This window comes from Phalacrocorax aristotelis, chromosome 10 (genome assembly GCF_949628215.1).
Source record: "Phalacrocorax aristotelis chromosome 10, bGulAri2.1, whole genome shotgun sequence".
Taxonomy (NCBI): Eukaryota; Metazoa; Chordata; class Aves; order Suliformes; family Phalacrocoracidae; genus Phalacrocorax; species Phalacrocorax aristotelis.
In genome coordinates, this window is record NC_134285.1 from 3,554,129 (window position 1) to 3,571,641 (window position 17,513).

General features: G+C 62.8%; 1 protein-coding gene across 5 annotated transcripts in view; it reads right to left on the reverse strand.

The window, feature by feature from the left end:
• Positions 1 to 77: 77 nt before the first annotated feature.
• Positions 78 to 17,513, reverse strand: part of RAI1 (retinoic acid induced 1) — a 76,556-nt gene continuing 59,120 nt past the window's right edge. For all 5 annotated transcript variants that reach the window (XM_075104752.1, XM_075104748.1, XM_075104751.1 and 2 more), the window contains 4 exons: positions 4,038 to 9,687; positions 2,790 to 2,883; positions 2,407 to 2,456; positions 78 to 2,005 (listed from right to left, as the gene is read on the reverse strand). In XM_075104752.1, the coding sequence (XP_074960853.1) occupies positions 1,991 to 2,005; positions 2,407 to 2,456; positions 2,790 to 2,883; positions 4,038 to 9,671 (5,793 nt within the window). In that variant the 5' untranslated portion in view covers positions 9,672 to 9,687 and the 3' untranslated portion in view covers positions 78 to 1,990. The remainder of the gene's footprint in view (positions 2,006 to 2,406; positions 2,457 to 2,789; positions 2,884 to 4,037; positions 9,688 to 17,513) is intronic.

The following is a 17,513-nucleotide window of genomic DNA, read 5'->3' on the forward strand; positions in this document are numbered from 1 at the left end:
AGCCAGGGGCTGGCACAGCTCCATGGGACCCCTGGCAGCCCCCCGGGAAAAAGAGAGGCCACGAGCAGGGCGCCACGTACTTCCAAAACAATCGTTGTATCTTTATTGACGCTCTGAATGCAATGACCTGTTTTTTACTCTTAAGGAAAATAAACATCTTTTAGAAACAGCTTGTTACACACAATCTTCAGTGTGAAGCAATATACTAATAAGAACACTAGTCTTAACATTTACAGTCTTCATATATATTATATATATGTATATGTATACATATATATACACTATATAATGAGGCAATATATAATACACACGGTTTACCATTTTACAGTCATATGTACAAGATGTCACTAAAAATAGCCAGATTTCAGGCAACACTGCCAGGGACACCAGGATTTTTTTTTTCTTTAAATTAATTATTTTTATTATTTTTTCTCTCCCCCCCCCCGCCCTTTTTTTTTTTTTTTAATGTGTGTTTTTCACTCCCGTGTCCGAGGCAAGCTGCTGAAACGACAGACATTTTGTGGCCAGCAAACCTTGAGGGTGAGGGCTGGGTGGGACGGAGGGGACGCGTCAGCCGGCGGGGACACGGAGCTGGCTCTGCGGGGTCGGGGTGGGACGGATGGGCCCAGGGCTGCACCCCGCCTTTGCAGGAAGCTCTGCAGGCTGGGGCAGCTGGTGGCTCTGTTTTTAGGATGGGATTTGGGGTTCATTCACCCTGGGTTGGTTATTTGCTACCTGTGCCAGGGTGTGGGTGGTGCAGGGCTGCGGTGTTCGGGCTGCAGAAGATTGGGGAGTCATGCAGGGCACCCTGTGGGGACATGGGTGGGGGGCAATCCCGGTGGTGGGCAGCCCCCCAGATCCCCCAAGGGGGCCGGGAAGGGAAGCCGAGGGAGCTGAGCGAACCCAGCACCCGGGGCAGTGACAGGTGAGCCAGGGCCATGCAGGGGGAGGAAGCAAGTGCCTCCTCCTCCTCTGGCAAGGACCCTGCTGCCGGCTGGAAGCCATTTCTGGGCTGCTTGCACCCTCTTGCACAGGATAAAACCCTGGGGTTCAGCACCCAGAGCCCTGGGATTTGCACAAGCACAGGGAGCAAGAGGAGCCGCAGAGGAGGTGCTGGCGAGGCCGAGCAGAGGGAGGAGGGTGGGTTTTTGGGGTGCCAGAGAGCAGGACCAGGTGTCCTGGTCCCAGCAGTGCCCCATGGAGCGGGAGGGTGGTGGGTGCAATGGGCCGGGGGCCGGAGGGAGGGATCGGGGCTGGGGCAGCCCGGTGGGCACCCACCAGCCCAGGCAAGCACCCTTCACCCTGGTGGGGACCCAGCCACCCTGTGCAGGGGCTGGCACCCCGGGACAGGCAGTGTGGGTGCAGGTGGGGGCAGACAGGAGATGGAAGAACGAAACGGAAAAAGCAGAGTGGTGTTTCAAACAGCAGGCCGTTGTTTGTCTTTTTTTTTCTCCTTTTTTTTTTTCTCCTTTTTTTTTTTGTCTTTTTTTTGCCTTTTTTTTTTTTCCTTTTCTCCGCCGCACGTATATACAGACAGACACCGTGAGGTTTGCTGAAGGCAACATCTCAGATCAGATCAGTGTGAGATATGGAGAGCCGGGACCCGCGGGGGGGTCCGGCGGCCCCACAGTAAGACAACATCGCCGGGACCCCCTTGTACACGGCCCCCACCCCCGAACCCCCCCCTTCCCCCCCCCCCCAACCCCCTAGTGTGCAGCGATCCCGGGCCGGGGTGGGGGGATCCCGTTCCGCCTCCCGCTCGGCCAAGCCGGGTTTTGCCGGGACCCGGCAGGGGGTTGGATGGAAAACCCGGCGCTGGCTTTACCCGCCCGGAACGGGCTCGGGGAGGGGAAGGGGACGGGGCAGCAGCGCTGCGCCCACCTGCAGCGGGGCGACTCCCGGTACGGCCCGGCCCGGCCCCGCTCCGCTCCCGGGGCGCGGCCTCCTCCGCCGGTCCCTCGCTGGCGGCGGGACGGGTGCCCGCGGGGCGCTACACCGGCTGCCTCTGCGGGGAGAAGGGGGGGGGGGGATGTCAGCGCGGTGGTCCGCTGGTGGGGGGTGGTTTGGCCCCTGGGTCCGGTCCCCGGGCTGGCGGGGATGACCCCAGCAACAGCCACCCTGCCCATCCGCGGATAATCGCGCGCCCACCCGAGATGCAGCCTGTCAGCGCGTAGGGAAGGGGGGACTAAACCCGGCTGGGGGGTCCCAGACCCGGCACCCACTCGCCTAGCCCTGCAGCGGAGGGCGCCCCGCAGCTGGGTAGCGTGGTGTTCCCCCCAGGGATGTGACCCTCCCCTTGCTGAGCACCCCAGGGTGGGTGTGCCGTGGAGTGGGGTGTTGTGCTCCAAAAGCAGGTCCTCCTACCCCAGGGGGCTGCAGAGCATTGTGGGGGCGCTCTGGGCTTACCTTATGTTTGGGACATTTCAGAGAGAAGCTCTCTTCAGTTAATAAGCAACCTGTGAGGAGAGAAGGCCATGTCAGAGAAGTTCCCGCGCTGTGCGACAGCTGCCCCCCGAGCGGCGGGATCGCAGCATCCTCCTCCCCAACCCACGGCCTCCTGCCGCTGGACCAGCCACAGCATTTGCAGGAAGGGTTCAGCTGAGGCCAGCCTAACTCAGGACACCAGCTGGCACTGCTGGTGCAGGGGACATCACCGTCCTGGCTAGCAGGGAGCCCTGAGCCCACCCTTGTCTTGGGTGGGCTTGAGTGTTGCAGAGTTCAGCCCCGCAGCTGGCTGGGTCAGATGGTGCCAGGGGTCCCTGTGCCCCTGTCCCCGCGGCTGGGCTCACCTGTGTCGACAGCACACGCATAGTGGTAGGTGTGGGGACACCCCTTCTGGCAGCAGCCCACGGTGGCTCCCACTTGCTGGCAGCTCGAGCACTTCTTTAAACGCACCCCCGGGAATTCAGAGCAGGGAAGGAGAAATGTGGAGAGACAGAGACACCCCGTCAGAGCCCAGAGCAGGAGCAAAGCACCCCGATGGCCCCGGCTGCAAGGGGAATGTGCTGGCGTCCCTGCACCTCTCCAGTCCCATGCTGCCACCCCACCCCAAGCAGCATCCTTCCTCCCACGCCGGTGCACTGTGGGCGACGCCATGCCTCTCGCTCGGCCGTCTGCAGCCATGCACACGTTTTCTACCTGCCATACTGCTCCCCTGGATGGCACCGAGCCGCAGCCACTCTCCCTGGGGTAGAGGTGAAGGGACATGGCCTGGGCCATGCCATGGTTTGGGGCAGCAGTGGCAGAGGACACCCATATTCCCCATCTCCTGTCGTGCCCTGTGGCGTGGGCAGGGGGAGGGCAGCAGCCTCCACACAGCCACGCCGTGAGCACACACACGTGGGGATGACACACTGGACACAGCCAACCCCAAACTTGGTACCAGGGGGCTTGCTGGAGGCCCCCTGCCCCACCTCTGCTGGGTGGCTCTCCCATCCCTCTCCCCAGCACAAGAAACCCCATGTCGCCTTGGTGGTCTCCCAGCAGCATTCTCCCTATTTCACTCGCTCGATGTGCCTGTTCTCCTCTCACTCTGGGAGAGGAACATGTCAGGGCCACCCCCTCCCTCCAGCTCCTTTTCCCCTGCTGCCCATCACTGTGGCATCAGGCCACGTCGCACCCATTTTCATCTCCCATCCTGCCTTCGCCAGGCTGCGTCTGTCCCGTGCCGAGCCACCCACCCTGCGACGCACAGCTGGGCTGGGGGATGCAACACAGCGGGCTCAGCATCCTCATGGTCCCGGGGGGAACCCTGCCACCCTCCCAAAACGTAACAACATAACTACGCTTCTGTGCCTAAAAGGGGGGGTTTTGGGTGCTATCAGAGACGCAGCAGCACAAATCTTGCGGGAAACCAGTGGGGTTCATGGCACCTGAACACCCACCCCGCTCTCCCAGGACAACTCATCAGGGCCAACCCTATTAATTTTCATCCCGGCTGGAGGTGCAGCCGCGGGAATGGCTTCAGCTGAAGGAGGCCAGCGGGAGATGCTGCCCCAGGGGGTCGTGCCATACCGGGCAGGCAGCCGAGCTCTTACCAGGTCGGCAGCCGCCTTGACGGCCTCCTGCAGCCCGTAGAGCTTCCCCGCCACCAGGAAAACCCCAGCGGTCCATACGGCACAGGCCTCGTGCAGCCAGTGCTCCTGCGTGTCGCCCGCCGGCTCCTGCGGCGGGGACTCGGCCTTGTGACATTCGTGCCGCCGGGGCTTTTCGGCCGCCTCCTCGCCCTCTGTCCTCTCGTCACAGCAGTAGCAGCTCTGCAGCCTGCGAAACATGCCCCGCGGGCTGGAGCGCAGCGCGCTCTGCTTGGCCGCCTCGGCGGCACCCTCCGGCCGCGACGCCTTGCTGCCGGCACCGCAGCCACCCTCTGTCCCTCGGGGTGCCCGCTCGGCCACGGCGGGCGGGATGGCATCCTCGCCCGGCCCCTCTGCCCGTGCCTTCTCCTTCAGCCGCGACTTCTTCTTGGGCAGGCAGTCCTCAGGGTAGTAGGGCCCGCAGAGGTCCCCCAGGTCCTTGTAGTTGGCGGGGTTGCGGCACAGGCAGCAGACCAGGCAGGCGGCGCTCAGCGCCTTCGACACCACCGGCCCCATGTGCATGGTGGAGGAGGCGGGCAGGGCTGCCCGCGGTCGTGGCGCCGGCCCGGATGGTCCCCGTTGCAGCCGTGCCTCCTCACCGGGCGAATTGATGACGGTGCAAGCGGTGGTGAACTCGCCGCGCCGTTCCACGCGGACATAGGGGGCGAAGGGGGGGGCCCGACTGTCCGCCCGCAGCCGCTTGCAGGAGATGTACTTCAGCCGGATCTCGGGCTCGGCGGGATGCAGCAGCGGGGCCTGCTGTGCCTGCCGCCGCCGCTTGCCGCGGCTCTTGCACCGCGCCGGCACCGCCTTGGCCTTGCCGTGGGCCAGTCGCTTCCGCTGCCGCTTGGAGTAGCCGTTGTAGTTGGAGTGGTTGGCCCGCGGCTTCGGCCCCCGCGCCGGCCCAGCAGCGGGGCGTCCCTCGGGGGGGCCCTCGCCGCCCACCACCTCCTTCTCCTCGCTCTTTGGTTTCTTGCCCTCCCGTGGCACCTCCTCCCCACCGCCTGGGCCAGCCGCACGCTCCCGGGGCAGCAGTGGTGGTGTGGGGCCAAGGGGTGCCTTGGCCATGCCCAGCGCTGCCGCTTTGCCCTTGCGGTTCCTCTTCTTCGGCAGGAGCCCCAGGCTCTTGGCTGCCATGGTGGAGCTGGGCTGGGCCCCCAGGGCCGGAGCACAGGCCTCCCCCTGGAAGCCATCGGCAGAGAGCTTCTTCCCACCGCCCAGCTTCCCCTTCGGTGCTCGGCCGGCGGGGTTTCGGCAGAGATGCTCGGCCACTGGCATGGCAGGTGCTTTCTGCGCCGCTGCCGGCTTGAGCAGCCGCGCGTCGCCCGCCACCGGGGCCGCTCCGCTGTGCTTCACTGCCCGCTCCCTCTCCACCCCCGCCGGGCTCAGGGACGTGCCATAAGCAGCCGCCGTGGCTGCCACCGCTGTGGCTGCTGGTTTGCAGGCGAACTTCTTCAGGTTGGGCGAGGTGATCTTCTGGACGATGGCCTCCAGCTTGAGGCCGCGGCCCTTGCGGGGAGGCAACACTTTGGTCTTGGTGGCCTCCTGGAAGGCCGCCCGGGAGGTGATCTTGATGCAGACATCGGGGGCCTCCTTTGGCAGGGGGGGCTTTGGGATGGCTTCGCCGGAGCTCTTGGGGGGCAGCTTGGCTTTCACCTTCTTGGCCACGGGCATCTTCTTGAAGAGGCTGGGGGGGGCCTCCGGCTTCTCCTCCTTCACGCCGCCGCTGTTACTCCGCAGGACCAGGTTCCTCTTCTTGGCAGGGATGGGGGAGATGAAGGTGGACTTCCTCTTCAGTGAGTGCAGGGGCCGCTCGGACATCTTGCCCCCCATGCCCGGCCCCGCTTTGGGCAGCTTCATCCGGGCACCCACTTTGCCCTCCTTGTGGGGGCTGCCTGGGGCTGCCAGCTTGAAGGCGGGTGGGAGGTGGTTGTTGGGGATGAGCTTTTTGGGCGCCTTGCAGTTCTTCAGCCGGACGTCGGCTGCCCGCTTGCCCCGCCGCCTCTTAGTGTAGAAAACCTCCTGTGTCTTTGTCCGGGAGCGCAGGATCATCGACCGCTGGTCCCTCTCACCCACCTCCACCACATCCCCCTCTGGCAGCGTCGGCCCCACCGCCTCCTCCGCCGTCACCAAGCCAGGCACCAGAAGGGTGGCATCGCCAGCGGTTTGGACCACCTTGGGGGCCGGCCGCCCGCTGCGCTTTCTGGCTTTGAAAGCCACCCGCTGCTTAACGCCACAGGCGGGCTTCTTCCCCAGCTTCTCCTGGTGCGCGGGGGCCTTCAGCGCCTCCAGCGGGGCCGGGGCGCGGGGCTCGGCGAGGGCAGTGAAGGAGCGGGTGCACATGCGCGCTGGCAGACCCTCGGCTGGAAACCAGGGCGTTTGGCTGTGGGCGTTCTTGCTCGGTATCTCCACCTGGCCGTCTGGCCCGAGGCAGGCGCCGGTCACGCCGCCAGCTGCCGGCAAGTCATCGAAGGGGCTCGGCACGGCGCTGCTTGGGCCATCCCCATCTGGCAGCCGGCAGTGGATTCGCTTGTTGCGGAGGCTCTTGCCTCGTGAGACAGGCTCCGTCTTCCCTAGCACATTTTCGGGGGCGAGTTGCTGCTTCACCGTGACAGACAGGGCAGATTCGGCATTGGCTGCCTCCGGGTGGGATGTCTCCCCTCCACCACTCCCCTCCTCAGGCTGGATGTGGGGCAGGGAGGACTTGAACCAGCTCTTCACCTTGGTCTCCGTGCCCACAGCAGGGCCCAGCAGGATGACGGACTGGCCAGAGAGACGCGGGGCAGGAGCCGAGCTCTCCTTCTCCACCGTGCTGACGGTCTCCTCGGCGGACACGGGCACCTCGCTGGAGGACAGCACAGCGGGCATCTCCGGGGGCTTGGGTGGTGAAGCATCGTACGTCACCGACTTCTGCTCTGAGCCGGCCAGCTCGCAGAGCGAGGAGTACTCCTCCGCCTCCAGGTCTGACTCCTTCAGCTCCGGCGAGGAAATGATGGGGATCTCGCTGAAGTCCCCGGTTGAGCAGCAGTGCCGGGTGTCCTGCAGCCACCTCTCGCTGTCTGCCTTCGTGGCCTCATCGTAGGTCAGGGTCTCCTCTTCTTCTTCCTCCATCACCTGCTGGCCAAAGTCCTGGGCTGTCTCGCTCTTGGCTGGCTGCTCGCCGTCGCACAGATCCAAGCCGCAGGCATTTTTTTTCTCCTTGCAGGAGCCCACCAGTTTGCTGGGGAACAAGCCCTTGGGGAGGTCAGTGGCTTGCAGGCCCGAGCCCAGCTCCTTCCACCGCAGGCATGCCTCGCCCAGGCTCTCCTCCGGCCACTCAAAGTGCTCCATGGTGTTCTCGGACCCCACCGAGTTGGCGGTGGTGTTCGAGTAGCAGCTGTAGCCGGTGGCCCCTGTGCTCGACGTTGCCGCCGGGATGCTGGGCTTGGAGTTGAACGCAAGTGGGGCCGCGTCCTTCAGCGCGTCCTTGGTCTCGGTGGCTGTGAACTCCACCTGGGGACCCTCGTACACCTCCTCACTGAAGTCCTTCCCTGCACTGCCCCCCGAAGCCTTGTCCAGCTTGAGGGGCTCGGTGAGCGTGCTAGAGTCCCCCTGGCTGGGCCAGGCGCCCTTCACCATGGAGTCCAGGCAGGGCCGGTGGTTCTCCAGCTGGAAGGGGGACTTGGTAGCCTCCTTGCTCAGCATGGGCGAGTTGGCCCAGGCTTTGTCCGCCTTCTCGCTGATGGCATCCTGCAGGACGATGATCTCGGAATCCAGCTCCTCCTGGGACAGGGCACTGAGGAGCAGCCGAGGACAGTCCCGTTCGTTGGTCACGTACTTGGTGAAGGTCTCCAGGGGCAGGCTGGCGTGGATGCTCTGGAAGGAGTCGTCTGATTTGGTGGACATGTCATCCGGGGAGGTCACAGAGCAGGTAGACACCGACTCCGGCTTCGCCTTAGAGTTGCTGTTGACGCGGGCAGGGCTGCGGTTCTGGTTGCAGTACAGGAAACTCCTCTCCAGCTGGTCCTCTGACCCGCTGAGATAGTCAGTGTCCTGTGTCTCAGCATGGACGGATTGGGGGGTGCTCAGTGGGTCAGACAGGGGTGTCCCCACCTGCTCTGCCGAGTAGGTGCTGCTCTCAGGGCTGCAGTGCTGCCCCTTGAGCTGCTCAGGGGTCCTCGCTGGGGTCTTGATGCCCTTTTTCTGGGGCACAGCCGCTTTGGAGAGCAGCAGCTGCTGGACGGTGTTGGAGATGTTCTCCACCTGGGAGGTAAGCGCTGTCAGGCTCTGGAGGCTCAGGTCTGACAGCAGGTTTTCGGGCAGCTTCTCCTTCTGCAAGTTTTTGCAGTTCCCAGATTGAGCGTCGGGGCTCGTCCCGTCGGTGGGAGAAGGGTTCAGCAGCGGCATGAAATGGCTGTGGTCGGTGATGCCGGCTGGGAAGGTGCCGGTGCTCAGGGGCTGCTGGCTGTACTGGAAGTTCTCCAGGTTGGGCATCAACGGGGAGGGAGTGGAGCTGTAGGACGGGGACCTGCCGACAGAGCGAGCCGGCGAGTGGCTGGCGCTGGGGCTGAAGGTCTGGTAGTACTGCTCCGGTGTCCGGACAGGCGGCGCATCGCCCTGGCAGTAGGTCTGGCCTGGCTGGTTGTAATGTTGGTACTTGGCCAGGTTTTGGTAGTGGAGGGTCTCCGGGGCATGATGCCGCCCCTGCAAGGGCTGCGGCGGCTGCGGGGGCTGCGGTGGCTGCGGGGGCTGCGGCGGCGGCGGCTGCGGGGGCTGTGGCGGCGGCTGCGGGGGCTGCTCGTAGCCGATGCGGTTGGGCTGGTAGCCATGCAGGTTGGGCACGCGGGGACCGGGGGCCAGGCTGGCAGCGCTGCTCAGGGGCCGCTCCAGCGGCGGCTGCCCTGAGGGCGCCGTGCAGCTCTTGTAGGAGTGTGCAGGCTGGCTGCCCCCCGGCACCGAGGAGTAGGTGGAGGAGGCGGGGAAGGACTGTGAGTGCTGCCCGAAGTGAGGGCTCTGCGAGAAGGGCATGGGCGAGGAAACATCATTTGGTAGCTTCTGCCGCTGCAGCTTGGGGTAGGGGAGTGCAGACGGCTGCTGCTGCTGTTGCTGCTGCTGCTGCTGCTGCTGCTGCTGCTGCTGCTGCTGCTGAAAGTGAGTCCGGAAGGGCAGAGGGGTGGCCGCCGGCTCGTGGTACGCCCGCCCGCCCGCCAGCGATGCCGCCGTCTTCTTCATCAGGCTGTCCTCATACTTGGCCACGCCACCGGGCAGCGCCTGCGGCTGGCCGCCCCACGCCTGCAAGCTCTCGTCCCCTGAATAACGGGCCGGATAGGGGCTGTTCTCCTGCACGGCGTAATTGGAAAAGGCCGGCCTGCCTTGCAGCTGCTGCCCTGCTAATTGCTTGTTTCCCCGGTGGTATTTCTCCACGGCGCTGTTCTCGTAGCCTGAGTACGGCAGTTGCTGCTGACTGTAGTACTCCTTCGCCACCAGCCTCTGCCGCTCGCAGTTCGGCCCTGCCTGACTTTGATGCCTGTAATTCTCCAGGCGTGATGTATCTTGTGAAGTCGGCTGGTAGCTCTGCTGGTTGCCATGGAAACCACACCTTTCTCGAAAGGACTGCATGGCGCGGGCTCGTTATCTGCGAAGAGAGAGAGGCGAGAATTCAAATGAAGCATCCCCACCGCGGCGGGCTGGGGAGCGCGGCCGCGCGCGGAGAGGGACAGCGTCGCGTGCGCCGCGGGGGCATCGCCTCGCCTGCCGTGGCATCGCCCCACTGGCGCTGCATCGCCTCGCCGGCGCCCTGGAGCTCAGCACCTGGCAGTGCATCGCCTCGCATCGCCCTGCATCGCCTTGCATCACCCTGCAGCGCATCGCTTTACATCACATCGCCCTGCATCGCATCACCCTGCATCACCTTGCATCACCCTGCATGGCATCACCCTGCACCGTCTCGGCCTGCATCATGTTGTCTTGCATCATGCTGCATCATATCGCCTTGCATTGCATCGCTCCGCATCACATCACATCGCCTTGCATTGCATCACCCTGCATCGCATCGCCTTGCAGCACATCACCTTGCATTGCACCGCCCTGTATCGCCCTAGATCGCAGCAGCTGGCTTTGCATCACCTCGCATCGCTCTGCATCGCGTTGTGTCGCCCCACATCACATCGCTTGATGTGGCATCACCTCACCTTGCACCGCCCTGCATCGTGCTTTATCATATCTCCTTGCATCGCCCTATGCTGCATCGCCCACTTCGCAGCGTGGTGCCTGCCAGCTGGGGGGTGGCAGGAGTCTGGCTGCCTCCTCCTTGCCTGTGGCATGGCCAGCCAGCCCTCCTAACCCTGCTGCTGGGAGCCTTCCCTATCTCTGCTGCTTACCCCGTCTTTGCAGGGCGAACAAACCCCCTCCCCGCCTGCCCCACATGGCACAGTGACCCCCCTGCACCGTGTTGGGGTCCCCAGCCCTGGTGCGCTGCGTTTCACGCACCCACTGCCCTTTGCCTCTGCAAATCACTTACCCCCCTCCTTGCATGCCCTCCCCAGGGACGCCGGGATCCTGCGAGCCCTTCTGAACACCCCGCTTATCGCCATTCTTTTTAATTATTGGGCTAATTACTGGAAGCAGCAGTGTGGAGGGCCAGAACCGCAGGCTGCAAAAAAAGTCATTTCAACTTGCTGGCTCTGCCTGTCTCTGCCTGCTGCTGCCTCCCGCAGCCCCCCCGGACCCAGCCGATCCCCCCTGTCCCGGTGCGATACCATCTGGAAGCTGTCTGCTCCCGCCAGCAGACGTCTATTAGCCGAGCGCCTCACCACCATCGTCATTAAACCTCCCCATTTCCTAGCCCCGCTTGTGTTAGGTGCAGGAAAGCACCTGGGTCGCCGGTTTGATCTCAGAGGCAGCAGAGCAGCTTGTGGGGGCCCCATGAGCTAATGAAGGGCCCGGTGGCAGGGGGGACTCATCCTGCCTGTCCCCAGCACCAGTGGGTCGCAGGCACTGGGGGAGCATATGCCTGTTTCGGCAGTGACCTGAGCTTTGGGACCTGGGGTTAGGGCAGCCTCAAGGGTCTGCAGCTCCCTGGGGACTTCCCTGGTGCCGCTCCCTTGGCGCCGTGCCGCAGCGGTGACGCCGGTGCAGCCGGTGCTGTCCCCTCTGCCTTCATTCAGGTGATGAGTGTAACGAGGGAAGGGGATGGGGCGCTGGTGGTGTCTGACACCCAGCACCCACCGGCAGAGCTGAGCCCAGCCCTGCTCCCTGGCCACCCTGGGCATCCCCAAGCTAGGGACACACACAAGTGTGTCCCCACGTGTCCCCCTGCCACCTTCGCGTCACTGCCACAGCGTGCCAAACGGCGCATGGCACCAGATGGCCCCTCTGTCAGTGGCTCTGCCGTAGCCGCACAAATCGCACCGCTGGTTTGACCAGTCCCACCTCGGCCCCCTTTCCTCCCAGCGCCCTGTGGACGCCGGTAACAACTCAGCACCTTTTCGGGGTCTACGTACACACACGGGGCTTTATTTAGTTATATTTCCATAACCGCTGGCAGCTCAGGGATGCACCGATCGCATGGTGACCTCTGGCACCACTGGAGCCAGGCTTGGGGCCACCCACACCATCTCCCCAACCCTTTTTGGACACTTCCCATGTCGCTTCCCTGTATCGCATCTCGCAGGCTGCACCGGCAACTGGATGTGGTTAAAGCCTAGATTTCGTGGAAAAGATGGGTCAACTAAAAACCAGTGAGGCCGGCGTGAAAGCCCCTTCCACAGTGCAGGCGCGGTGCTGCCCTGTCCTGCGCTGGGGCTGCTGGAACAAAGGCAGCAAAATCAAAGCCAGGCCCCTGGGGCAGCCCCGGGTGGCGGCGAGAAAATTAAAGGGAGAAAAGGGCCCCTCACACTCCACGTGGAAGCAGGTTTGAAAAATGAAATCGGCTTGAGAACATCCTGGGCTGGTGCTTTAAGGGGAGCTTTCTTCCCCCTTTCTCTTTTATTATTAATCATTATTATTAATTAATTATTGTTACTTTTTCAAACAGCTGGGACAATGCCAGGCTGAGCAAAAGCACCTGGTGCAAGGGGGTGGGTCGCTCATCAGCTCGCAGAGGGGATGCACAACGGGAGCATGTCTGCGGGGTGTGCATGTGTGCGGGGTGTGCACGCACGCGGGGTGTGCAGCACTGTGCACGCAAGAAGGGTATGCACGTGTGTGGGTGGAGGCCCCGTGGCAGGACCAGGCCATGCGGACAACTAGCCTCAGCCACGTCCCAGTGCCTGGCAGTCCTGGGGCTCATCCTCCACCCCATGGCATCTTCTTACAGGGGTCACAACGTGCAACATGAGGCCCATCAGGCAGGAGATGTGGCCAGGACTGCCCATTGCTTCCCCATCGAGGCTAGCCAAAATCCTGTGCTGAGCGAGGTGCCTTGCCCGGAGCCACGGCCCCATCTCCCTGCAGGCCACCCGGGCACCGGGCTCTGCTGGGGGTGGGATGCTGCCATTCCGGGCCAGGAGGAGACAGACTTGTCACCGGTAGCACCTGGACCTGTCGGCAGAGCCGGAGGCCAGCTCTGCCCTCGGCTCTGCCACAGCTTTGCTGGAGAAGGGCCGTAACAGATGTTGCTGCCTGATGTAGGCTGTTTCCGAGCAAACGCTTTAATGGCATCAAATCAAGCTGTCGACAGCAGCGAGGTTATGGCCCTTCCCGGGAGGGAGAGGCGGCTGCAGCCCTGGGGCCCTGCGCACTCACTCCCCCCACCGCATCGCTGCCGGACGTGCTCCCCCAGCCCCAGAGAAGTTTCCAGCCCGGCTCCTGCTGCCCGCGTGATGGGAATTGATCGCGGTGCCCAGAGCCAGCCAGATCCTGTCCCTGCAATCCAAGGAGCCACACTCACCTCTGGCTACAGCCACCCCGGAGCATCCTGTCCCCTTAGTCCACAGGGACACGTGGACAGCCCAGCCAACCCCATAGCTCCCAGCACCACCCTGACATCACCCTTTGGGGATGCACAGGACCCGCTGCACCTTCCCGAGCTGGTGCATGACCCGGGGCCATGCTGTGCTGCACCAGGCCATGCTGCAGTGCATGGGGCTGACATGATGCATGGGGCTGGTGCCGGGAGCCGAGCCGGGGCACTGCATGGCACTGCCAGGCCAGCACAGCCCCGCTGCTGCAGACACCCGCTCACGCGGTGGCGCGTAGCCTGCCTGCCTGCTGCTCAGGAGGATTTGTGCTGCGTGGCTGGGTTTGGTTTTATTCCTCCCCCCCACCTCTCCTTCCTTCCCTGCCTTCTCTCCTTTCCTCCCCGTTCCCGTTGGCTGGCAGGGACATGGCAGGGCCGGATCCGGAGCCCTCTGAAGGCAGCCCAGGACTTTCCATGGCAGGGGACTCTCGGTAAGCACCCAAGACCTCCCAGCATCTCGGCCCCGGGGCCAGCGGGCATCTCCCCGCTCCCTGGCCTCGCTTCCCAGCTGCTGCTCATCCCACGGGGCCTGATCTAGCACCCCCCAGCCCTGCTGCTCCTCCGGCTGCTTCCTCGCCTTTGCTGCTGCGCCATCAACAAGGACTCAACGACTAAAAATAGCAGCGTGCTCTCGCAGGGGGATGCTTCGCCATCAGAGCAGCGCTGACACCGTGGGCACCCACTCCCTGCCCCAAACCTCCTCCCAGCCCTCAGCCCCCCACCCAGGGGTGCAACTGCACACGGTGAGGCAGCGTTGGAGATGGGGAGAGCAAAGGGATAAGGCCCCCCTCCCTCGGCCCCTTCGGTGGCTGTCAGGGGGGAATAAGCGCCTATCAAGGAGCGTCAGCCTCGGATTTGTTTAATTGCGAGCTGGTGGAGTTTAAAGAAACCCTTTCTGGCTGGCTGCCACACCACAAACTGCTCCGGAGAATTTGATTATTAAGGGAGGAGAGAATAGGGGAGGTTGTGGGGGGAGCCGGGGGGGCTGGGTTGTGTGGGACAGCCTGGGAAAGAGCATCCTGCCCCCAGGAGCTGGGAATGAGAGGAACTGGGGGGGACGGACAGACAGACAGACCCTCGGGCAGTGCAAAGGGACCCGTGGGGCTTGCCTGGGGCAGAGTCAAACCCTCCAGGAGGTGGTAGAGCTGCCGCTGTCCGTCTGTCCCTGCACCTCGTGGATGCTCCCGCTGTGCCTGGCACTGGGCGATGGCACCCAGTGCGGCAGGGCTGGGTCCCCCCGATTGGGTGCATCTGCTGGTAATGCATCTCCCCCTTCAACGTACCCTCTAATGCCCCCCGTTAATGCACCCTCTCTCCAGTGCACCCTGCTAACGCACCCTCCATCCAATGAACCCCTTTAATGCACCCTCCCTCCAATGTATTCTACTAATGCACCCTCTTAACGCACCCCAATAAAGCCCTTTAGTACACCCTCTCTCCAATGCACCCCGTTAACACACCCTCTCCCCCATCCTCCCACCCCATCACCACCGCCACCTCCCACAGTGCCAACGCTCTGTCCCGGCGCAGCGACTGGGGGGGGTTACCCGCAGGGCAGACCCCAGCCCCCCGCCTCCCCCCATCACCGCGTTCCCCCCCCCTTTCGGCGCTCAGCCGACCAGAGCAGCTGTTCCCTGCACACTTCACTTGCCCGCAGATGATGATAAATGGAGCTGGGGCTGCGCCGCCCATTGCGCGGGGGTGGGCGGATGCGGGTAGCGAGGAGGAGGTGGAGGGATGGGGTCCCCATCTCCTGCAGCCCCCCCCAGATCACGCTGCTCCTCCCATCCAACTGCTGGGGAATTCCCTAGGCAGGTTCCCCCCCGCCAAATCCCCCCTTCAGGAATTCCCATTGCAATGGGGAGCATCCCCATCAGCACCAGGGCAATGCCCCATTTGGGGGGCACAGTCCTTTATCCCTGCGCCCCCCTCCCCCCCCCCCACCTCTGCTCCTCCTCAGAGAGGAATTTTACTCAGGGAAAAAAACATTGCCTGCAAACCACACTCATGACTCAACGTTTCTGCTGGCCCCGGTTTCTCTGTCGCTTGCCAGGGGAAGCCCGTGGCCTCCCCAACCTCATCCCCTCGCATGGAAATCCGGCTCGTCCGCCAGCTCCATCCGCTTTCCCTTTGGTTTTTCCTCCTTTATTTTGGAGGGAGCGGTTTGGGTCCTTGATGTCAGGGCTGGGAGGTTTGCAGAGGGTTGGGCTGGGGAGGATGGGGAGGCTCGGAGAGTCAGAGCAAGTTGTGTTTTTTTCTTGCTGCCGGAAAATGCCAGCTGGCAGGAAAGGATTTGAAGAGCAAGGGAGGAAAAAAAAAAGAGAAAAAAAGATAACAAAAGGTTAAAAAAGGGGAAAAAGACAAAGGAAAGAAATGAAGGGAAAAAAGAAAAAAAGAAAAACTAAAAAAGAGAGAAAAACAAGGAAAAAGATAAAAGGAAAAAGAAAAAAGAAGAAAGTGAAAAAGAGAGAAAAAAAAAAAACAAGGAAAAAAGAAAAAAGAAAAAGAAAAAAGAAAAGAAAAAAGGGAAAAAATTAAGGGAAAAAAGGGAAAAAATAAAAAAGGCATAAAAAAGGCTGGAGGCTCACAGCAAAGCAGATGCTCAGCCTGAGCCTTCCTGAGCAAATTCCTTCTCCGGTGGGGAAGTGCACTCCGGAGCAAAATTCATCGCTGGACGCAACATGGAGGGAGGGCGCCGTGTGTTCTCACTCCCCAGCAAGGGGATTGACATCAACCTTGAGGCGCTGGTGGGGAGAGGAAAACAAGCCCGTCAGGAGGCTGGAAATATGGCTGAGGTTAAGGAGGGACCCGGCTCTCCCAGCTTCCGCACCTAAATCCTGCTGCAGACCTGCCTGCAGCCGCCGGCGCAGGCAGCCGCCCGCAAGGACAGGCAAAAGGAGCCCGCGCCAGGGGCACCGACGGGCACAAACATGGCCATGGGGCGGCTGTGGGGCAGCCACTCACCGCTGCTATGACCTTCAGCCAACCCTCCGGCCTCGAAGCATGCGAGTGGTGCGGTGCCGGCACGGTGCCAGTACGGTGCCGGCGCAAGGCGACAGCCTGGCCGGGTCTTGGCATGCTCCCGTTTTTCTTCTGTACTCATTTTGTGCCTGACGGGTCGGGATCCTTCTTCCTTCCTCGCTTCCTCCCTCCCCTCCAGCTCTCGCCCCGACTCGCTTCGACTCCAATAATTATTAACCATTTCAATCATTATTGTGACCGCTAATATCACACACACTCCCCCCAGCACCGTTTTGCCCCCTGCCTCAGTTTCCCCTTGATGCCAGAAGGAAACCGCATCCCTGCAAGGAAAGGGCGGGGGGAGCAGAGCAACCGGAGCGATGCCGGCAATCACTGCTGGTGATGAAGCGCTGCTCTGCGGCTCTCCAGATGCGGCCCGTCAGCCGTGCCGCCCAGGGCCGCCGCCGCCTGATTGCTTGCAATATTTCCTGCGCCGCTCATATGCAAATTGCCGGCGAGACCCTCCCCACGGAGCAGCCTCCCAGCCGCTCGCTCATTGGTACGGCTGCCGGACAAGCTGTTTAGCTGAAACTATATAAACAAGATGCTGGTTCGTTACCCGGAGGGAGGTGGGTGCTGGACCCTCGAGGTGCTGTGGGACCCCCCCCTCTTTGGGCGAGGAAAGCGGGGTGCCCCACGGTATTCTCCCCGGCGATGCTCAGGCCCCATGTGGTTCACGCCGCTTGCAACAAAAATAAAAGCGAATAAAAGCTTTTCCAAGGATGGGAGAGCAAATGGATCCTTGTCCCGGATCCGCTCTGCATGCGGCTGTCTCGCGAGCCGGCTGCTCATGGATGAACACGCGACGCTGCGCTCCCTGAGGAACGCGATGGGGATGGCTCATGGTCCCCAGGCTGTGCCGGCCCGCGGGTGCCCGCCAGGCCCTCTGGCCTGGCAAAACCACGCCAAACCCGGCGGCAGGACCTGGCACCTGCCCAGCACCGCAGCTCGGAGCCACCCTGCACCCTGCATGGGGAACCCGGCTGGGATAGGACTGCTCTCCAGCTGTGCCTCGCTTTCCTCACTTCTGGCACGGTCCAGGTTTGTACACAGTCTTGGGGCTCCGGTCCCCAGCCAGCACTGCCGGGCTGGGAAATGCCAGCCTGGGAGCACAGGGATGGAGCAGGCTCGTGCCCCAGCCCCATGCCGGAGTCCTGGACCTCCTCCCCTGGCAGGGGTCTCCATCCCCAGCAGCCCTGGAGACCCCAGATGATGATTGGTATCTGTTACCCCCCAGGACATTTCCAGCTCTCCCGGCCACGCCACCGGGTCCATCCCTTCCGGCTTTGGCGGGTCGGGAGGTGATGGGGCTTTGCCATCAGTGCCCTGTGTCTCTGCCATGTCCCCACCATGCCCCCTCCCCGCTGGTGGGCACATGGGGACATTTATGCCCATGTTTTAGATGAGCATTACTAAATATTACTGGTGGTCCCAGTCCCATTGAGACCCCCTCACCGGGACCCACGGTTACAGGGGGCACT